The following is a 21,113-nucleotide window of genomic DNA, read 5'->3' as shown; positions in this document are numbered from 1 at the left end:
TCTTTTAAAAAAATGTTGTTGACTTTTTAGAATTATAAATTCGTATTATGGATGCTGCATAAGCAGACAAAATTAGAAACTTCAGATCACAGGGCTTGGATTATCATTGTCTGTGCTACAAATTATTTAAAAACAAAATTTGCAGCTAGGCATCAGGGCGTGTCCACACACCGGTGGGCCTGCATGCCGTGCATCTAGGGGCATAGTCTCCTGTGGTTCTGCCTGGGATCGTGTGATACCCAGTTTACGTCTGCCACCTCGAGAAGGATCCCATATCTGGACCAGATTGGTCTTACTGCATGAGAGGCTATAACTGGCAGGGAAGACTTACGCACTCGGCTTCCTTTTCACAGCAAGCTGCTATCCAGTGGTGAGGCTGAAAGCGGAAGTGACAAGCACAATCACAACAACAACACACTGTACGCATCATACATTGTACAATCATTCCAGCAGAAATTTCGTCATCATATCTGCATATTTAACTTTATTAAAGTAGTTTTTGCATAAAGCAACACAATAAGAATGGGGATCTACACATAGTATTGATTTCTGCATCCTTCAATTTTTCTATGCATTTCTCTTTATTCGTTTTATTTTGCCCATCAATCTCGAAATTATATTTTTTAGCACCCGATTATTCAATAGCATTTTATAAATCGATTTTTTATAATCTCTGGAACACTGAAAATATGTAAAATACTGAAACAAATATAGAAAAGGTGTTTATGGGGCTCTAAATTGGGTTTACAAAATAGAATAACAAATAAAGAATAACTGATAATGGACAAAACAAGAATAGAGAATAATGGTTTAAAAACAAAGAATAAAGAAATAAGGACACCATTCGAGGTCATCGACTTTGCCAAAGTGAATGTGAAAAAAATATGTTTCACAAGCCTGTAGATTGTAAAACGAAATAACACTATGGCTTCTCCATAAAAATGACACAGAATCTTTTAAATTTCATGATGATCACATGATTTTTTAGCATGTAAAATGAGTAAATTCATTTCTTATAGGTTATTTGATTTTTCTCGCAGCATGTGTGAAAATGGCTGATTGGCTGATTTTTAATGTTTAATGCCACTTTCAACACACTGACCAACTATGTAAAGATATGTTTCCCTTGTCACTATTTACATCTTTTTCTTACGATGTCCAGCAAATAATAAAGCAAAACAAAATTTTTCAAGTATTAGAACAATGCATAGTTGTTATCATTCAACAATGTTGCGTCTAATCTTTATAAACTTTTGATAAAAATTTATCTAACCGGAAGTTAACCCTGTTTATAATCACAATAAGAGGTAAGCTCAACATATTTTAAACATCAATTCTCGTCTTTTTAATACTTCATAAAACAGTTTACTGTATCATAGAGGCGGAAGATACAAGAGATACACTCAAATTCACAAATCGAAAACAAAATGACAACGCCATGACCAAAAACAAATAAGACCAACAGACAAATAAGAGCACATAAAACAAAACATAGAAAACCAAAGACTGAAAAACACGAACCCCACGATGGAATACCATTAGTATTACAAGTATATGAACAACACTTTTTATGTTTCAAAGGAAATATCAATCAAAGAACTGTTATCGGACTTCTTAATTGTGTTTTTCGAGGTCTTGCCATGGGTTACCATATTGAGCACCCCTTTACCCAAGTAGTAATATATAATTTGCTTTATGATTTCAGTCTATTACAATTACGTTTTTTATACTTCATATTTCAGAACTATAGTTCTTGTGCCAGTAAACGGTTTGCAAGAAACAACTAAAACACAGTATGATCGACGTAACAATACGCAGGAGCGCAATCATCGTGTTGATCCTGTCTTTCTGCTTTGGTATAGCTTCACAAACAGAATGTAGGTTTAAAATAGAACGAAAACAAACTAAAATATTCAAAAACAGTAAATCCGGACACTTTATTCTATTCAATTTTTCTTAAACGTACATTCCGGTGTTTTGTTTTACATTCTACATAATACCCAAAATGTTTAAGTGTCAATAATGTTTTTTTTTTGTATATACTGTTCTTCGCACGTGTAATTGTTTAAACTATCATTTTTATAACGCCTGTCTAAACAAAATCGTCATTTCATTAGTGGCTGTAAAAAGTTAAATCACGTAAATAATGAACTCTGAGGAAAATTCTAAACGGAAAGTCTCTAATAAAATGGCAAAATCGAAAGATCAAGCACATCAAACGAATGGATGACAACTGTCATGTTTTTGTCTTGGTACAGACATTTTCTTATGTAGAAAATTGTGGATTAAACCTAGTTTCAAAACTAGCTAAACTTCTCACTTGCATGACAGTCGCATAAGATTCCATTATATTGTCAACGATGTGTGAACAAAAAAACCAAACAGAAGTAGGAGTGCAGAAGTCACATTGTGTTATATATATAATCTTAATCACTAAAAAACAAACAAACGTGTAACAAAGAAGGCACAAAAAGTCATATAGACAAAATTTACAATAGCACAATTACACAAGGACGTGATGTCAAAGTACAAAGCCGCGTCATATGTATCAAATAAACACAAAAAGGCATATAGACACAGCACATTAAATTGGCAGAAATGAAAGACGAGATATCTTATCATAGTTGAAAGATAGTCTAATTTAGGCCCTTTTAACCACCAACGACATATACTGATACCGTAAAATTTTCGGTTTTCTTTACCTTGAAATAACTTGGTTTCTTTAATTTTAACTAACTTGGTAACATAATCAGAAATTATCCAAAATAAAATAAGAACCTTAAAGCACGTTCTAAATGCCGTCTTACTCTTACATTTAGTAAAGCTTGAATGGATTTTCAACGGTATATTTATACAGACATTTTACAATTGCAGTATGCAAAGATTATATTACCAGAAAAAAGGACATTGGTAATACAAATATTGAATCAATAGAAAACTATGCATTGGACCTCGAAGCCAGACTTAAAGGAAAAGGCATATATAATGTCACATTCAAATGTCGAAACGATTTCTTATTACAAGGACCAAACCAAGCACTATGTTTTCCGAATGGAAGTTGGAGTCGAGTAATTCCTAGATGTGTGGAACAATGTTTTAACTTGATAAACTTTATTGAAAACGTCCAAGTAAGAACTAATAGTAAATGTCTATCTTTTGATAAAACAAATTCTAATGTAAAAATAATTACTGGTAGATGGGATATGATTGCGAATGAGACAACCCCATTACCAGAGACCAAATAACGTAAATATAAGCGACTACAGGATATCACAACGTATATTGATTTCAATCTACAAACCATTTTGTTATTCTTTTAGTTATTTCCTCCAAATGTAAGAATTAAACGAGTTTCTATTAAAGTTAGTTTAAAATTACGACGAGTTCGTTTGCTTGTACTTTCGTTCTCATGCATGTCCATAATTGTTTAGAGATGTTCAACGTGACATTGTTTTCGGTTAAACACAAGTCGAACAATTGTAGACAACAGGCACATGAGGATGAAAGAACAGTCATACATATCGCTTGTCACAAATTTTTATAAGTTTCAGTGATATTTTAATAATTGCTACACAGAATTTGGAAGCAGAAAATAAAAACGACACACTAATAAATCTATGTTAAACTGTTGTAATAATTCCTTATTGAACCACCTCAAGGGTTTAGGTCCGTGTAACACCTATCTATTAAAAATTTAAAAAAAAACAACATTCAAATTTTTTTTTTGATCTAAATTTAAGTATCAGACTTCCAAATTTTTTTATTGGAAATTTTGAAAATAAAATATAAAAGTCCCAGATTTCACCAAGTAGTTAAAATTTAAAAATCATAAACTTAGTTTTTAGAAATACTTAAACGAATGTTCAGTTTTGAGCTTTCGCTTTTTGAAAGTTCGCTTTTTGAATTTTTGATAAAATTATAGAAAATGGGAAAATACTTAAAAGTGGATACCTGTTACAAGTGCGAAACGGAAACAAAAGTCCCCTACGAAACAGTACACAAATTATGAAAATAATATCATTTTAAAGAATATTTAAGATTGCACTTTTTGCCCGGTTTACAGGTCTATAATAGAAGTATTCAAAATAACTCTTGAAATTAAATTTTAGACAAGTTGATTTTCCATTTTTTTTAGGTCTGAAAGTTGCGCTTTTATTGAAAAACGCCCATATGCAAAGTAAAACAAACATGCATGTTTACTGATTGATAGTTTGGCATTAGACGCATGATCTTTTCAGTATTAGTTGTGATTGGCTATGAACTAGCTTTCAGTAATTGCGAGTACTGTCATATCTGTACATTGTGTCTTTTGCATAAGATTTGTCCTGGTTTTTATATCGATTTTATTAGAAAAGCCTTCTAACTGATTCTTATGTCGTATCATTACACCACTTTTCAAGGTTAGGGAGAGGGTTTGGTACCAGCAAACCGTGATGTTTAACCCCGTCTCAAGATGTATGTGCATGTTCCAAGTCAGTAGCTTGTAATTCAGTTGTTGTAAGCTGCTGTATACCATATTTGTTTTTCGTTATATTTGTTTTGTACATAAATCAGACCATTAGTTTTTTACTAACTGTTTTACATTTGTCTTTTTTGATTTAAAAATCTTACTATGCGGTATGGGCTTTGCAAATGATTGAAGGCCGTTCGGTGACCTTGTTAACTTCTATACGTCATTTGGTCTCTGTTGGAGAGTTTTGCCATTTGTTATCGTGCTATATCTCCTTATTTATATACAAAGGTTTTACAAAACCCTTATATAATCATTAATTAAAAAGGAAAAAAAACAAACATTGACGATTGTTTTGTCATTATATAGGTGTCTACTAACAAACGGACTATCAACTCAACAGTTGAACTTTCCTGTAGACTCCCAAAGTACGAGTTTAAAGGACCGAAAAATCTTTACTGTAGACATGGTGGATGGTGGTCTGAAAAAAAGAAACTGAATATCGCAGACTTACCTAGTTGTAAAGGTAATTAGATTGATTTACTGACTGCTGCTTTACGCACAGTGGCAACTATTACACATATACTATGGACCACAACATGTTAATGTGACATAAAGACATCATTTTACACATCATTTATAATAAACCACTAAATCAACCCTGAGTTCAAACGTGCTATATCACCTGGTCATCATACACCGACATTTTATCATGACTATACGAACCAGCCATTGTCAAGAATCAGTCCGGTCGACATTGCGCATGCGTGAATTCAGATACCCTACATGGAGACAATCGTTATATAGAAGTTATATGGAAAATAATCTTTATAAGACGATATTCAATTTTCTTCCCGGTTGTTTTCTTAGCTGTTGTGATCACCAGAATCCTTAATGTGTCTTCTTTTTAATGATATAAATTATTTTAAAATAATGTTTAAACTTCATGCAACAAATTTAGATTTTTCATACAGTGGTGTCAAATGGCTTACATTTGCCGTTATTCTTACAGAAAATGCCATTTTTAGGGAAAGTGGTCAGCTTTGAAAAAATAAATAAAATACTTTTACTGATGACATTCCTTAGCTGTTGTGACCAAGAGAAAGATGAAAAGTTATAGTTTAATGTGGTGCAGTTTATTTTTAAATTGGTTATTGTCTCCTTGCACCAAATTTGATTTAAAAGTAGGCGATTTTAAGTTTTTATTCTATCAATTTCTATTTGACAACAGGATACATTGTTTGTGTAAACAGATAGTAGCCTGTTACACAATCTTGTTTATACAGTCATGCTGAGACATAATAATTCATGTGATATAGTGTAAACGACGTTTTGTATTAACTTGGTTTAGGGCTGAAGGAATTACAAAACAATAAATAATATAAAATTCACGTTTTTATTATTGAAGTTAATTATATATTCAAAGTTTTTGTTTGTGTTTGTTATCACGTGCTTATAACCGATATTAAATAAAGTATGAGAATATGCAATCGTAATCTAAAAGTTAACGCATTGTATTAAATAGATGCACGTTCAACTGAGTGTTTTATCAATACACAATCACATTTTTTTTTGTAATTAATGGGATTAAATAGTTTCTATTCATATTTGGTAAAAAAAAAAAAAAAAAAAGGAGTTTAGCAGTAGCTGTATGATGGCAGATTGTCAATGAGACAACTCCCCCAGTGACTAGTTGCATTTTAACTGGTCCTTTTGACTCTTTTTCGTAACAATACTTGTATAACCTTTTTAATAAAATTGAGAATGGAAATGGGGAATGTGTCAAAGAGACAACAACCCGACCAAATAAAAAACAACAACAGCAGAGGGTCACCAACAGGTCTTCAATGTAGCGAGAAATTCCTGCACCCGGAGGCGTCCTTCAGCTGGCCCCTAAACAAATATATACTAGTCCAGTGATAATGAACGCCATACTTATTTCCAAATTGTACACAAGAAACTAAAATTAAAATAATACAAGACTAACAAAGGCCAGAGGCTCCTGACTTGGGACAGGCGCAAAAATGCGGCGGGGTTAAACATGTTTGTGAGATCTCAACCCTCCCCCTATACCTCTAACCAATGTAGTAAAGTAAACGCATAACAATACGCACATTAAAATTCAGTTCAAGAGAAATCCGAGTCTGATGTCAGAAGATGTAACCAAAGAAAATAAACAAAATGACAATAATACATAAATAACAACAGACTACTAGCAGTTAACTGACATGCCAGCTCCAGACTTCAATTAAACTGACTGAAAGATTATGATTTCATCATATGAACATCAGGCACAATCCTTCCCGTTAGGGATTTAGTATCATACCATCATAACATATATGAGAAGAACATAACCCGTGTCATGCCAACAACTGTATTTTAGAATAAATGTGTTTAGTTCCGATGCAAAGACCTTATCAGTGACTCAATATTAACGCCAAAATATGCAATCTTTAATGACTTGACAACAGTATCGTAATTATATCCCTTCTTAATAAGTCTATTCAAAGGTTTTGTAAGTTTCTGAGGTGAATACTGACACCTTTGTGCTTTATAAAGAATATTACCATAAAAAATTGGATGTGAAATACCTGAACGTATTAGAAGTCTGCATGTTGAGCTATATTTACGAATGATGTCTTTATACCGATGATAAAATTTAGTAATGTTTTGACTAGTTTGTGATATCGAAAACCCTGGTGTAATAATTTTTCAGTAATACATAAATTTCTCTCGTTAAAATCGAAAACATTGTTACACACACGAGCGAATCGTACAAGTTGAGATATATAAACACCGTAAGATGGTGACAAGGGAACGTCACCATCTAAAAAAAATTATTGAGAGCCAAAATATCATCCAAATATCTAAAAGTATTATTAAATTTGTTTATCAGATGTTGTTTCGATGGGTCTTTGCTTATTTTTGTCATAAATTGTAACTCATAACAATACAAAAACAGGTCCGCAATAAGGCTATTTTCTCACGATTTGAATACACAATCATAAAGGAGAACAATTCCATTTCGTCGCACTTTAACAGTGCATGCATAAAACAGCATATATAATACACCACTGAATTCGACCACTTGATACGGCAAGTTAAAATCAGATAATAGATTTTTCTTCAAAACCAAGTTTCTGTTATTAATTTCTTAAAACTAAATATACGAATAATGTGTGCGCACAATACATTAGAAAGTTAACCCCTTTTAAGACACGTTTTACCATATGATGATATAAATTTACATTCGCCGTCAAAAAGAAACTTGATGATGACTAAAATAATCGAAACTAACATATATATCTAAATATAACAGTATTCTTGTATAAAATGAAAATAAACTGCTGTTTATAGAATTGCCTTGTCATTTTATTTTATCCCAAGCTCTTCAACTGAATTAAAATTCATTGAACCGAAACAATATTAAATAAAAAGTCAATAATTTCTTCACAAAACGATAAAGATTGTTAGCTTTGAACAGGTACTTGTATGACAATTAACATGTCAGCTTCAGGCTATATACCTGTGGATACTCGAGGTGGATATATGGTGGAAACGATGCTGGAATCTTGTATTATTTTTATTAAAAACAGGAAAGGGTCAACAAATATGACATTTCCGAGATTTTATTTTCAGACATGATTTAAGAGTGTTAATTGTCATAACGTAGATACAAACAAAATGTAGAATCTGCTTTTGAAATGACGCTTTCTCACTATCTTCGTGCAACCGTATAAGTTACTGTATGGCTTTTATCAATTATCTTAACCCATATCGTATAGTAGCTTTATAACTTCAATAGAATTGAGAATGGAAACGGGAAATGAGTTATAAAAAGAGGCAACAACCCGACAAAAGAGCAGAAAACAACCCATAGTCACCAATGGGTCTTTAACGCAAAAGGAGGGGGGGGGGGGGGGTATTCAATACAATAATGTTATAAATATATATAATTTAGCGAAAAGAACGTCACACAAAACTCCGTAACATATAAAAAAAAATTGAAAAAATACACACACACACATAAGACTAACAAAATTTCTGTGTCATATTTTCTCTTGTGGATAACAAGAAACGACAACTTCATAATAACAAATAATTTGTTCCTGACTTTATAAAACAAAACTAGAAACCGTGGCATTCGGCGGGGTTTAAAATGTTTGCGAGTGCTCAAATTTATCTGTGGTATAAAAGCACAACACAAGACCAAACTCTTAAAATTAGTAGGAAAATGCTTCCCTGTACATTGGGCATGAAACTTATCTACAGAATACAAAAGATCTAAAGTACCGATTTGAAGATAACTTGAGTTATCTACCAGTACACATCGAACATAAATATGAAAACCAAAAAAAATGTGATACGATTGCCAATAAGACAACTGTCCACCAAAGTTCAAACAAAAAAAGTAAAATCACAAAAATACTGAACTCCGAGGAAAATTCAAAACGAAAAGTCCGTAATCAAATGGCAATATCAAATGATAAAACACATAAAACGAATGGATACATGTAACAACTGTCATATTCCTGACTTGGTATAGGTGGTCGTATCCAACTATATGTCTCTGGTATAGTCTGATATAAAAGGCCCCAACATTAAAAAAATATGGAATTATTTAATTGAGAAAACTAACGGCCTCATTTATAACAAAAGAATTTACGAAAAACAAATCAGAACCCGCGGAATTGTGCTGTTATCCTCACTCAAAGCATAGAACTTATTAGAAGTAATATTACTTCCATGCTCAAAGTGAGTGTACATTTAATAATTATTAACTGTCAATGAATTTTAAAATTGAATTAAACGACAGACATTCCGAATTCTCAAGGTACCTGTTACATATATACACATAAAAAATAAAATAAAGACTCGTAAGACAACGACATTTCGGCCAATTGTGTTACTTGAACTAAAATTTCAAATACATTTCAGTCAGTTTGATTAACAATCCATTTTGAATAAGAAAATATAATTTATTTATATGCATTTTTCATTTACCAATTTGGGTCAAACATCTTGCGCCGTTTTAATGTTTCAACTAGGACTAAGAAACTAATTCAGTAGTCCCCGGTTTCAACAAAGATCGGAACTCCGGCCTTCAATTAATTTTACAAATTGAACCAAAACTTAGAAAACATGAATCAAAATTATTTTAGCGATAACATCTGGTATTGGTTTCCACTGAAGTTATCTTACAGACCAGCGGGTGTTCAACCCCTTAAATGTGCGTCTTATCGCAATTGTCAAATTATCTAGTAACCCCATGTGGAGCGAGGATGTATTATCGTCCTTCTCGATACAAATAATTGTTATCAAATTGAGTTATCTCCCTTAAACCGGACAGATTCTTGGCAATGAAATCTGTTTTCTTGCTCCTATTTATCGCGTTAGGAGATGCAACTAATACAATACTTACAGTTTTTAGTTTGACACGCTTTTTGATCGAAAGATTGACCATCCTTATTTGTTGTAAGATTCTAAGAACAATGTCGGAAAAAAGCTTGAAGTTTCTTGATTATGACGATTATCTTATATCGTGAACACATTCATCTGGTTTATCAACAAAGAAGTGTGTATGCAAAAGACACTGGTTTCTTGGTACAAACCGTATAAATATAGCATTGCAATGCACGATTGAAGTTGCGAAACGTTTGAAATAGGTTACAACCAACTACTGGCTATCGGTACCACAGATGAAAATCTGTTGTACACCGGTAACTATATATAAGCTGCATGGTTTGGGGAAGCGCAGTTGACCGAAAGAGTTGCAACTGTTCGTATTTGATTGACAAATGATTACTACCTTTTGTCGTGTAAAAACCGACTCTCATATTTCAGGAGCCTAGCTTAGCTGTACGGCCAATAGAAGCAGCAATAAAGCCTTATTTTGAATTTCTAACATCCATTTTTTTTTAACTTTGGTGCATAGTTGTCTCTTTGGCATTCATATCACATCTCCCTATTTTCATACTAAAAGAACACGAAATAAAATTTATTTTTATTGTATATTTTTATTATAGAAAAGCCTACATATACAAGTTGGAAGGTTTACCTCATCGGTACAGGAAGTGTAGCTGGCGCCATTCTGGTACTTATCATCTTCCTAGCAGTTTGCATATGGACGAGGAGAAAACATGGGTGAGTTCTGGTTACATAAAAAAGTGGGGATTATGTATTTTTCTTTAAATTCAGAAATTGTTTTTGTACCACGAAATCATATTATTTTTATTCAAAAACTTAATATAATATATAATTTAATGGCATAAACTCACAATCAGAACCTCCCTTTTCCCCTGATCAAAATATTCTTTTTGTTGGAAATCAGAATACCTTTTTGAAAAATACCATGAACCCTCTCAGAGTAAAATAGTTGTTCACTGATTCCCAAGTAATTGCATTTTCAGTTATACTAAATCTATTAACCCTTTTCTTCCTCCTTACGAAACTAATTTTAATATTTTTAATACAACATATAGGCTGTTCTATTTTTATTATCAGTACCTGCCTCTTTTGTACTTGGTTTTGTTTGAAAAAATTTAAAATCACACTGAAAGTTCCTAATCAAATGGCAAATAAAAAGCTGAAACTCATCAAACGAATGGATAACAACTGTCATATTCCTGACTTGGTACCGCCATTCTCTTATTTATAAAATAGGGAATTAAACCTGGCATTATAACTAACTAAACCTTTCACTTGTATGACAGTCGCATCAAATTCCATTACTTGTATATTGACAAAGATGTGTGAACAAAGCAAACAGATATGGACCTGAAGTTGTTATTTTCTATATCATTTGGTCTCTTGCAAAGAGTTGTCTCATTAGCAATCATACCACATCTTCTTTTTTTATATACGTAATAGGTAAAATGTCAAAAATAGGGGTACACCAGTCAACAATGTGTTATAACCATAATCACTATAAAAACAAACAAAAATGTAACAAAGAAGCACAAAAAGGCAAATAGACAATCAAAACACATAAGAAAAAATGAAAAACAAGAATACATAATGTACCATAGCACATTAACGCATTGACGTGATATAAAAATACAGAGTCACGTCATATGTATGAAAGAAACACAAACAAGCATATAGACAAAGCGCATTAGCAAAAATGAAAGACAATAACACAAAAATTACCATAGAAAAACAGCACAATGACGGGATGCATAAGTAAGAGTCACGTCAAATGGATATCACTTAAACAGACTAAACAGTAAAATAAATATTTACAAAGACAAATAAAGAATATTTTAACACGTTATAAAGAAGACAAACAACGTCAGTACCTAGAATTTATACTTCAAGACCATCGTGTATTATTTGTGAAGTTGATACGGCATATTTATCAACAAGGTCTTGATACCTTCCGATGAACTTTATTGTTTTAAAAACAGAAGGACGAGACCTACCCTGGTTCATCAACTTTCTTTTCAGAATTGTGTGACGTTTTACAAAATCTGAATAGGAGCTATAAGCTTTTGAATACCGAATATTAATCAATAATTTTGAAAATTTATAATATCCCGTATGCAGGTGAAGTTTGTATATTGCTACTAAGGTAGGGGGAAATTGATAATTTCAAAATTAGAATCGTCTCATTTGTCATAGATTCTGGTAATGAGATGACCGTGCATGTCAAATTCTAGGTATAAGTCTAAAAATGAGGCGGAGGAAGCCGTGTTTGTTGTTTAATTAATTTCTAATACCAAAGGCGATATTAATGGAACCCAATCAGAAATAGTTGGATTGTTAGTGGAAGGAGCATCATCAATATATCTGAATCTGAAATTTAATAACCTGACTTCTTTGATCTTTTTGTTTTTGACAAGTGTCTGAAGGAACTACGATTCATGTGAAAATAAGAGATGTCGGCAAGGAGAGGAGCACAGTTTGTTCCCATAGGAATACCGACAACTTATTGAAAAATGTACACCTCCAAATTCAACAAATATTTTGTCATTTAAAAATTCAAGCATAATGATTACTTTTTTCCTTTGTATAGCATGTTTTTCTTTTTGGTTTACTATAAACAAAATAATATGCCGTATGATATTAGCATTGAGTAATTGTTTATCTTTTAGTTTGAAGAAAAATAAATATTAAAAATGTATAAGATATTTAGCATTAAATATATGTCATTATTTTGTTTACAGAAAAGACATAGATGGCGAAGTTAAGGCGAACCCTGATTTACTGAAATCTTTGTTGTAAGTCACTTTATATTCAAGTTTTAATTCTTGAGTTTTAATATTTTGTGAAAAATTTACCATTCGGTTTTATAGTTGATAATTTTTTTAATTTCGCATTATCTATTTTCGAAGCTAAAGTCGTCTGCTAATAGTACATAGTTTGAATTTCGCATTTCAGATATCAAATCAAACAAATAATTGATTTAAACCGAAGGAGTTCTCGACAAATGTATTTTACGGTTCGGCGGTTTTTGAAATCTGAATAATTTACTATTACTTATAGAACATTTACACAAAACAGTCAAGCCAAACGCGCCCTACATTTCACACTTCATTAACAATGTTCGAGTATTTCATCCGAGTTCTTTCTTTGATATTGAGATATCTTCAGTTATCTCATGAAAACTGTTTAAACCCAAAGACGTTTTTAAGAGGATCTACACGTTTCAAAGTGATGCCGTTATTTTGAAAATCTTTTACATTTCATTTTCTGAGGGAAACTTGAATAGCAAAGCGATTGTTTTAATCCATTTTTATTTAATGTTTGAAATTGCAGTTGTGTCAAAGTATGGAGTGCTGATCGAGAGAAGAGAATAGTTATGGTAACAGAAGGTTATAAATCACTTAGAAACTCAGGTACTGTATCAAGTAATTTAAAGAATAACAAGAGGCTCCTGACTAAGAACAGGCAAACAAATGCGGCGGGGTTAAACTTTTTTTTTAGATATCAACCCGGCCCTATACCTCACGGCAATGTAGAAAAAAAACAAACACACAGCAATACGCACATCTAAATAAAGGTAACAGTAGTATACCGCTGTTCGAATGTCATAAATCGATTGAGAAAAAACAAATCCGGGTTACAAACTAAAACCGAGGGAAAACTATAAGAGGAAAACAACAAAATAAAAGAAACACTAACGTGCAACAAAAAACCAAACGACAATGTACCATACTTAGATACGAACTATAAGATAACAACTGTCATTTTCCTGACTTGGTACAGAACATTTTAAGAAAAAAATGGTGGGTTGAACCTGGTTTTGTAAATAAATAATACAATAATACATTTCGACATGCTAATAGTTATCAAAGGTATCAGGCTTATAATTTGATACGCCAGACGCGTGTTTCATCTACAGAAGACTCATCAGTGACGCTGTGATCAAAATAGTCAGAAAGGAAATACGTATAAAGTTAAAGAGCATTGATGACCCAAAATTTCAAAACTCAGTTTAAAAGAAGTCCGAGTCCGATGTCAGAATACGTAACAAAAGAAACTAAGCAAAATGACAATGATACATAAATATACAAAGGACTACTGACATGCAAGCTCCAGAACTCAATTATACTGATTGAAAGATTATATCTTCATCATATGAATATCAAGCATAATCCCTTCTGTAAGGGGTTTAGTATCATGCCATTATAAAATAAATGAAAAGAACACAACCCGTATCATACCAACAACTGATGAATCACTGGTTTTAGAATAAATGTGTTTATTTCCGAAGCAAATACCATATAAGTGACTCAATATTAAAGCCAATATTAAATGATCTGACAACAGTATTGCATTTCGACTCCTCTCAATTTCTTTAACCTATGGTCTGTTGTAATTCACAATCATTATTAGTGATGTAGTAAGGTTGTGATAGCTGTTCAACCTGAAATCAAATACTTGAAGAGGAGCCCGTTTTAGCTTACCAGTTCAAGTTTAGAAATATTTAGACTTTTCAGAATCTAATTAATTCTTGGTAATATTATCACAAACGTACATCAAACTTTTGTGATTGGCATACCACCTCTTTCACAATGAGGATTCAATCAATGACGTGAAGTAATTTTCATTTTGGGGTACGAACAATGAAATTACCCACAATCCTTTAGATTATGAAACGGCAAACTGCATGCAGAAGGTAACACACATGCTGATCTCTTATTAAACTTTCAATGATATTTTCAAATGCGGTTTATATATTGATATTAATAAGTATTGTAATTTTCACAAATGTGACGTCATTTTGTGTGTTTTTTTTCAGAATTTCTAATGTGACGTTACTTTATGTGTTGAGGCTTTGGCTAACTCGACTGTGTACTTTTATGTGCTGGATTAGGTTGTTTTATGTATTGTTTCCGTTTTTATTCTGTAGTTAGTCACAACTTCAGTTTTATCATGTATATCTATTATATAGTCATTTTTTTATATAAAATTACTGTTTGCAAAAGTATGAATTATTCTAAATAATAACGATGTTCTTATCCCCGGGAGAAAACCCTAGCTGTATTGGGCACAACTTTTTGGATTTTTTTGTCCTCAGTGCTCTTCAACTTTGTACTTGTTTTGGCTTTCGAACTATTTTCATCCGAGCGTCACTGGTTAGTCTTGTGTGGACGAAACGCACGTCTGGCGTATTAAATTTTAAACCTGGTACCTTTTGTTAGCTATTATTCGTGTGTTTCTCCGTCCTATTTGTTCTCCCATTTATTTGTATTGTAGTCTTGTCATGTAATGTTGTCATTTTGATGTTATATTTAACATTGCCATAAAAGCGGGAGGTTTGGCATGCTACAAAACCAGGTTCAACCCACCATTTTTTTTCTTAAAATGTCCCATACCAGATCAGAAAAATGGCCATTGTTATATTATAGTTCGTTTCTGTGTGTGTTACATTTTAATGATGTGTTTCTGTTGTGTCGTTGTTCTCCTCTGATATTTGATGCGTTTCCGTCAGTTATAGTTTGTAAACCAGATTTATGAATTTCGAACAGCGGTATACTACTGTTGCCTTTATTTATAGGATATATCAAATAGAATCGAATTTGTGCAAAAAATAAAAAAAATTATGTCAAATGATATCAGTAGAAAAACAAGTTAATTAAGATAGCAAAATCGAATAACTCAAATCGATATGTTACTTTGTGATACACCTTACATTTCAGTTAGTTTAGAATTCAATATCAATGGCCGATTAGTTTTGGAAGAAGATGGCACTGAAATAGAAAACGACGAATCTTTACATAGAAGTAAAGACAAAACTTTGATGGTTTTAGCGAAGAATGAACAGTGGAAGAATTCAAGATCGCGTCAATATAACTCCTCTCAAAGGTACTAGGAATATGTCCAAAATACACTAATTTCATTGGACGACGTCATAAGAAGTGAGGGGTATAATCCTGTTTTCCTACCGGAATATGTATCATGAATCTTTATAGCGTTTTCTAAAGTTAGGTTAACTCCAACATATTTCGAAGTTAAATGCATGTGAACATATATGTATATAGTTAGATTTAAGATATTTAGTTGTGTATGGCCTAGTCCGTAGTGTTACAACCATAGTCAGAGGCGGATCTAGAAACTTTCCGAAGGGGGACCCACTGACTGCCTTACAGGGGGCATGCTGCAGTCATGCCTCAGTGATTCCCTATATAATCAACCATATAATTTTTCCAACAAAAAAAATCGGGGGACCGCAGCCCGACACCCTAAATCTGTCTCTGATGGTGGATATTGTAGCTAATTTCATTGTTATGATAAACCAAAAATGTATATAATGCCACGCCATTGGTTGAATTTTCATATTTGAGAACATTTTAACTTATCACAATTTTTTGGTGTACGCTTTGCAAAATGATACCCAGCATGTATTATATTCTGAACCGTTGATTAAAGCGGATAGTCTACATGTACAAAATATAAATGTATTCTTTTATTTGTGGGAATGCAAGAACAAATATCTTAGTAATTATATAGTATTAGATACACCAAGTTTAACATTCAATTGAAAATTCTTTCTTTCAGTGCAGCCTTCCACGTGTTTAGTCATGATAGACAGAAATCTGTCATGATTTTGTGTTTCTCATTGGAAGATTTGTGTGAACAAGGTAAGTTAAAATGGTTTTTTTAAGATCTGTTAGTTCAAACATATTTATTTATAGCGGAAATGGAAACAACTTATATTAATCACTTCCCATTTTGTTTGTGCGAGTGTTGATTTGTCATTAGCCGACTCATGTTTGAAATCTACAATGGTGTCTTTTACGTGCAAGAGATATTGCTCTCTCTTAACATGGGCCAGCCATTTATCGTCCTCTTTCGATGCACGATTGTCGTTATTCAAGACCATATTCGCAAGTGGTGTCAAGGGAGAGCTTAAAATCCGGTCCCTGATTTTTTCCACCGAAACGGGGATCGAACCAGGAACCTGTGTGCTTGTAGTCCGATGCGTTTACCACTACACCATACATCTGTTTTTCAATATATCAAAATATATGTATGCTTTAAAGTCTTCTAAAAACCCAAAATGATATGTGATTGCACCTTAAAATTTTAAGAAAATCAAAAACTCGAAATACAAATGTCAATGTTTAAAGTTAAATGCATTGTTACCGCACTGTGAGCGGTTTCTCATTAAATAATATTTGTGAATGCATTTAAATATTTTCATGTACTAAAAGAGGGACGAAAGATACCAAAGGGACAGTCAAACTCATAAATCCAAAATAAACTGACAACGCCATGGCTAAAAATGAAAAAAGACAAACAGACAAACAATAGTACACATGACACAACATAGAAAACTAAAGAATAAACAACACGAACCCAAAAAGTTCTTTCAACAAAACCAAGCACGCAAATCTTCGTAGTTCTAATTTATTTGACCTTTTAACTTTTTTTCATTCGAGCGTTACCGATGAGTCTTTTGTAGATGAAACACGTGTCTGGTCCATTACTAAATTTCAATCCTGGTATATATGATGAGTTTATTTTTATCTATCAATAACTCTTTTAATATTACCTCCTTCCAAAAAATATTATTATTTTCAATATCACCATCGGCCATCCCCTGTTGGACTATTTTATCACCTCTGTTTCTTCACAGCATTACACATGCTTGGGTATAAACCGCAGTACATCTGTCTTGAAAATGACGGCACATACATTGAATCTGATCGTGAGCTTATGGCTTTTACCGGAAGTCGTCTGATGGCGGTAAAAAATGGATGCACGTGGACAGTACACCAAGATGGCGATTTTCAACATAACTCGCATTATTCGGCAAACCAAGAAAGGTATGGATATAAAAATAACGTGGATGAAGGCAACTATAAGTCATCGTACGACATATAACAATGAACAATTCTATTAGTTTAACTATAAAAGGCTACGACATGAAAAATGTTAAATAGTTCAAACGAGAAAAGCAACGACACTTTTGGTGATACAACAAAACAATGATATCAAACAGAAACCAACTCGAGCGTAAGTAAATTAGAGGCTCATATGGAATGTGGCGGAGTTCTTATAACATGTTTGTGAGCCCTCAACCCTTCTTTTACCTGGGATAGTGGTATAACAGCACTATAAAAGAACAAACCGCAAAAACCGGTTGGAAATTACTTAATTCATCCGATTGCCACGAAGCACAAGCACAACAAACACGAATTTACAAGTGATTTTTTATGTTGACACTTTGACATAAAGGTGGTACCCAACGCCTTGACTAATATTAATTTGGCTTGTTTATTTTTGATAAAATTTTGACAAAATGTTTACCTTGACCCTTTGACAAAAAATACAAAATTTCAAAAAAAAATTGAACAAACCACTTTATCAGAAAAATTTCATTGGTTATACAGCAGTTTGACAAACACGAATTTTGATCATTGAGAATCTTAGTGTTTCTTTAGCAATACAAAGTTATTAAAACGTTTAACTGATTTTTACGGAGTTATCTCCCTGTAATGGTAGGTACCACCTTAACTGATATACATTGAATTGGGAAAGAATACTAGGACGGACAATTTAAAAAAAAAATGATAAAATCTTTGGAAGGAAGTGTTTAATAAATTGTATTTTAACGCAATTCCATTCTGACTGCAAACATGTTTCACTGTAATGATCTTTCTCGACGTGTTTGACTGGTGTAACGATTTCAGGTTTATTTACTGTGTAGTATGTATACATGACTAATATTTATAACTGGGCGATAATAATCTATTATTCAGTCCTATATATATGATGTATAATGTAGCTTACGTTTGAATAATTTTGCTTGTGCATTACGGTACATAGCTAATAATATCATTCCATATTCATGACATTCGAAAATCATCATTTAGCATACATGTATATACTGGTTCTGAATGGTTGACTTATGACCTGACTATGTTCTTCCGGTATTGGCTGGAATGATTTTAAGAATGGGAACATGTCTCAGACCAACTTCCAAGCATGGACCGAAGTTCATAAACTCGACAATTAAGGTTAACGCAGGACTTCGGGAAAGTCCGGAGAGTCGAAAATCTTGATTCGGAAGATGTTCCCTAATAAAAGACAACACACCACAGTATGGGTATTCGAGATCTGATCAACAATAGTTACTTCCTGTTGACGTTATTTATGCACCTGAGATCACCCCTAGTTTTTGGTAGGGTTCGTGTTGTTTATTCTTTAGTTTTCTATGTTGTGTCATGTGTACTATTGTTTGTCTGTTTGTCTTTTTCATTTTTAGCCATGGCGTTGTCAGTTTATTTTAGATTTATGAGTTTGACTGTCCCTTTGGTATCTTTCGTCCCTCTTTCATGATACTGTGCAAAGAGGTTTAACTTGATATATATATCTTACTTTTGAAGGCATATGTTTGTTGTGCGGTCTCTCGATGGACGAAAAAGGAAAGAAATATTTGCAAGTAATGTAGTTGGACTACACTTTGCAGGTAAAACTTATGTAAAACAACTTATTTTCAAAATTATATTCCTGTTAATTTTCTACTCTCGAAAATAAGTAAGTGTACATTATGAGTGAACGATCGACTTTTATTTTAAGTCAAAAAGAAATCTCCTGCGGTATTGCCGGCTCCGGCAGTATTGAAAATAAAGCAAACTTCTGGGTATGTATATCTGAGTTTTTTTCGATGTTCTAACCTCATAACTCGATGAAGAAAATTTAATTCACGTAGACGCACGTTAAGAAAATAATGGGAGGCAGGATGGGCGGAATTTATTAATGACCAACCATATCCGCAATCGGTAATTTGCCGATTTTAAACGAATGATACGTCCGATCGATAAGAGAATTGTAAATCCGACATCCTGTGTAACGTGAAACCCACACTCACATACTCTTCACGTTTTCACCTTTGCAACAACTCTGAGGGTGTCTAAGATGCCTATGTTAAATAAGGCAAAATTACTGTCCCTATACAACTTTCCCAAATTATATTTTTCACACTTCATCAAAGGTGGAACTTACATATTGTACATTTAATAAATGTTTGCCACTGTACATCAAATTGTCAACCAACACACAGCAATCAACAATCCTCTTCAAGAGATCAAATACAATCACCAATGTAATTACTTATAATTTCTATTTTAATATGTTTATCCGTAATAGCTCAACGTTTGATTTGATTTCAGTATCAAAACTGAATTTATGCAGGTATGAGGGTATGGATAAGGGTTCTTCATTTTTTTGCTTTTATTTTTTAAGTTTTTTTCTCTGTATAGATTTTTTTTATATTTTCACATTCAATTTGAAAAATATATGTTTTGCCAATCCTTCTGGATTTTTTTACTATCTGTCTTTGTAAACCCAGTAAACAAGTTCTGTTTGTACGCTTACATTCGCAATTGAATGCTTTTCATTTCATGTTATTTTTTTCCGTTTCAGCTGCAACTGCTCTGAGATTAAACCCACCAGTTGAAGTTACAACAAATGATGGGATGCTGATTTCTGATGACGCAACGCTATCACAACACGTACACGAAGTACTAACAGTAACGGAAGTACGCAAGAGTCGTAAATTACTCTTACAAAACGACACACCTCGTTCCTCAAGTGTGTACAGTGCATAACTGTAGTAGAAATAATGAACATTACATTTATAAGAAATATTTATATCAACATTACATTGTACATTTTTTAGAAATATTTATATCAACGTTACATTTTACATTTATTAGAAATATTCACATTAACATTAACTTTACCGGAAATATTCGTATACACATTACATTTACTGAAAATATTCGTATAAACATTACTTTAAATGGATGTATTCTGATTTATATTACATTTCCGTGAAATGTTTGTATAAACATTAATTTAAATGGATATATTCTGATTTATATTACATTTACTGAAAATATTCGTTTTAACACTACATTTACTTGAAATATTCGTATTAACATTACATTTATTAGAAATATCCATATTAACATATTTCCTTATTACCATAACATTTACTGGAAGTATTTTTGTTAGCATTACATTTATTAGAAATATCCTAAGTACATTACATTTATTAGTGATATCCTAAGAATATTACATTTATTAGAAATATCCATATTAACATAACAGTTATAAGACATATTTATATTAACATTACATTGTACATTTATTAGAAATATTCATATTAGCTTTACTGCAAATAATCGTATTAACATTACATTAAATG

General features: G+C 32.4%; 1 protein-coding gene across 1 annotated transcript; it reads left to right on the top strand.

Moving 5' to 3' along the window:
• The first annotated feature begins 780 nt into the window (after positions 1-780).
• On the top strand, positions 781-17,782 carry LOC139494067 (uncharacterized). Its single transcript, XM_071282237.1, has 8 exons — positions 781-867; positions 4,820-4,976; positions 10,477-10,594; positions 12,616-12,669; positions 13,208-13,287; positions 15,595-15,760; positions 16,454-16,536; positions 17,535-17,782. Exons 1-8 carry the CDS (start codon positions 781-783, stop codon positions 17,780-17,782), a joined length of 993 nt encoding a protein of 330 aa, XP_071138338.1.
• The last annotated feature ends 3,331 nt before the right edge of the window (positions 17,783-21,113 follow it).

The sequence above is a fragment of the Mytilus edulis genome, chromosome 11, assembly GCF_963676685.1.
Source record: "Mytilus edulis chromosome 11, xbMytEdul2.2, whole genome shotgun sequence".
In the NCBI taxonomy this organism is placed as follows: domain Eukaryota; kingdom Metazoa; phylum Mollusca; class Bivalvia; order Mytilida; family Mytilidae; genus Mytilus; species Mytilus edulis.
The sequence above is the reverse complement of the archived record's forward strand: the minus strand, read 5'-3'. Positions and strand labels throughout refer to the sequence as shown.

Bases quoted from the DNA above. Each gene is read 5' to 3' on its own strand.
- LOC139494067 (XM_071282237.1), top strand. From the start codon at position 781: ATGGACAAAACAAGAATAGAGAATAATGGTTTAAAAACAAAGAATAAA. The intron at 868-4,819 runs GTGAATGTGAAA...GTCATTATATAG, and splicing joins AGGTCATCGACTTTGCCAAA to GTGTCTACTAACAAACGGAC. The intron at 16,537-17,534 runs GTAAGTTAAAAT...GTTTCTTCACAG, and splicing joins GGAAGATTTGTGTGAACAAG to CATTACACATGCTTGGGTAT.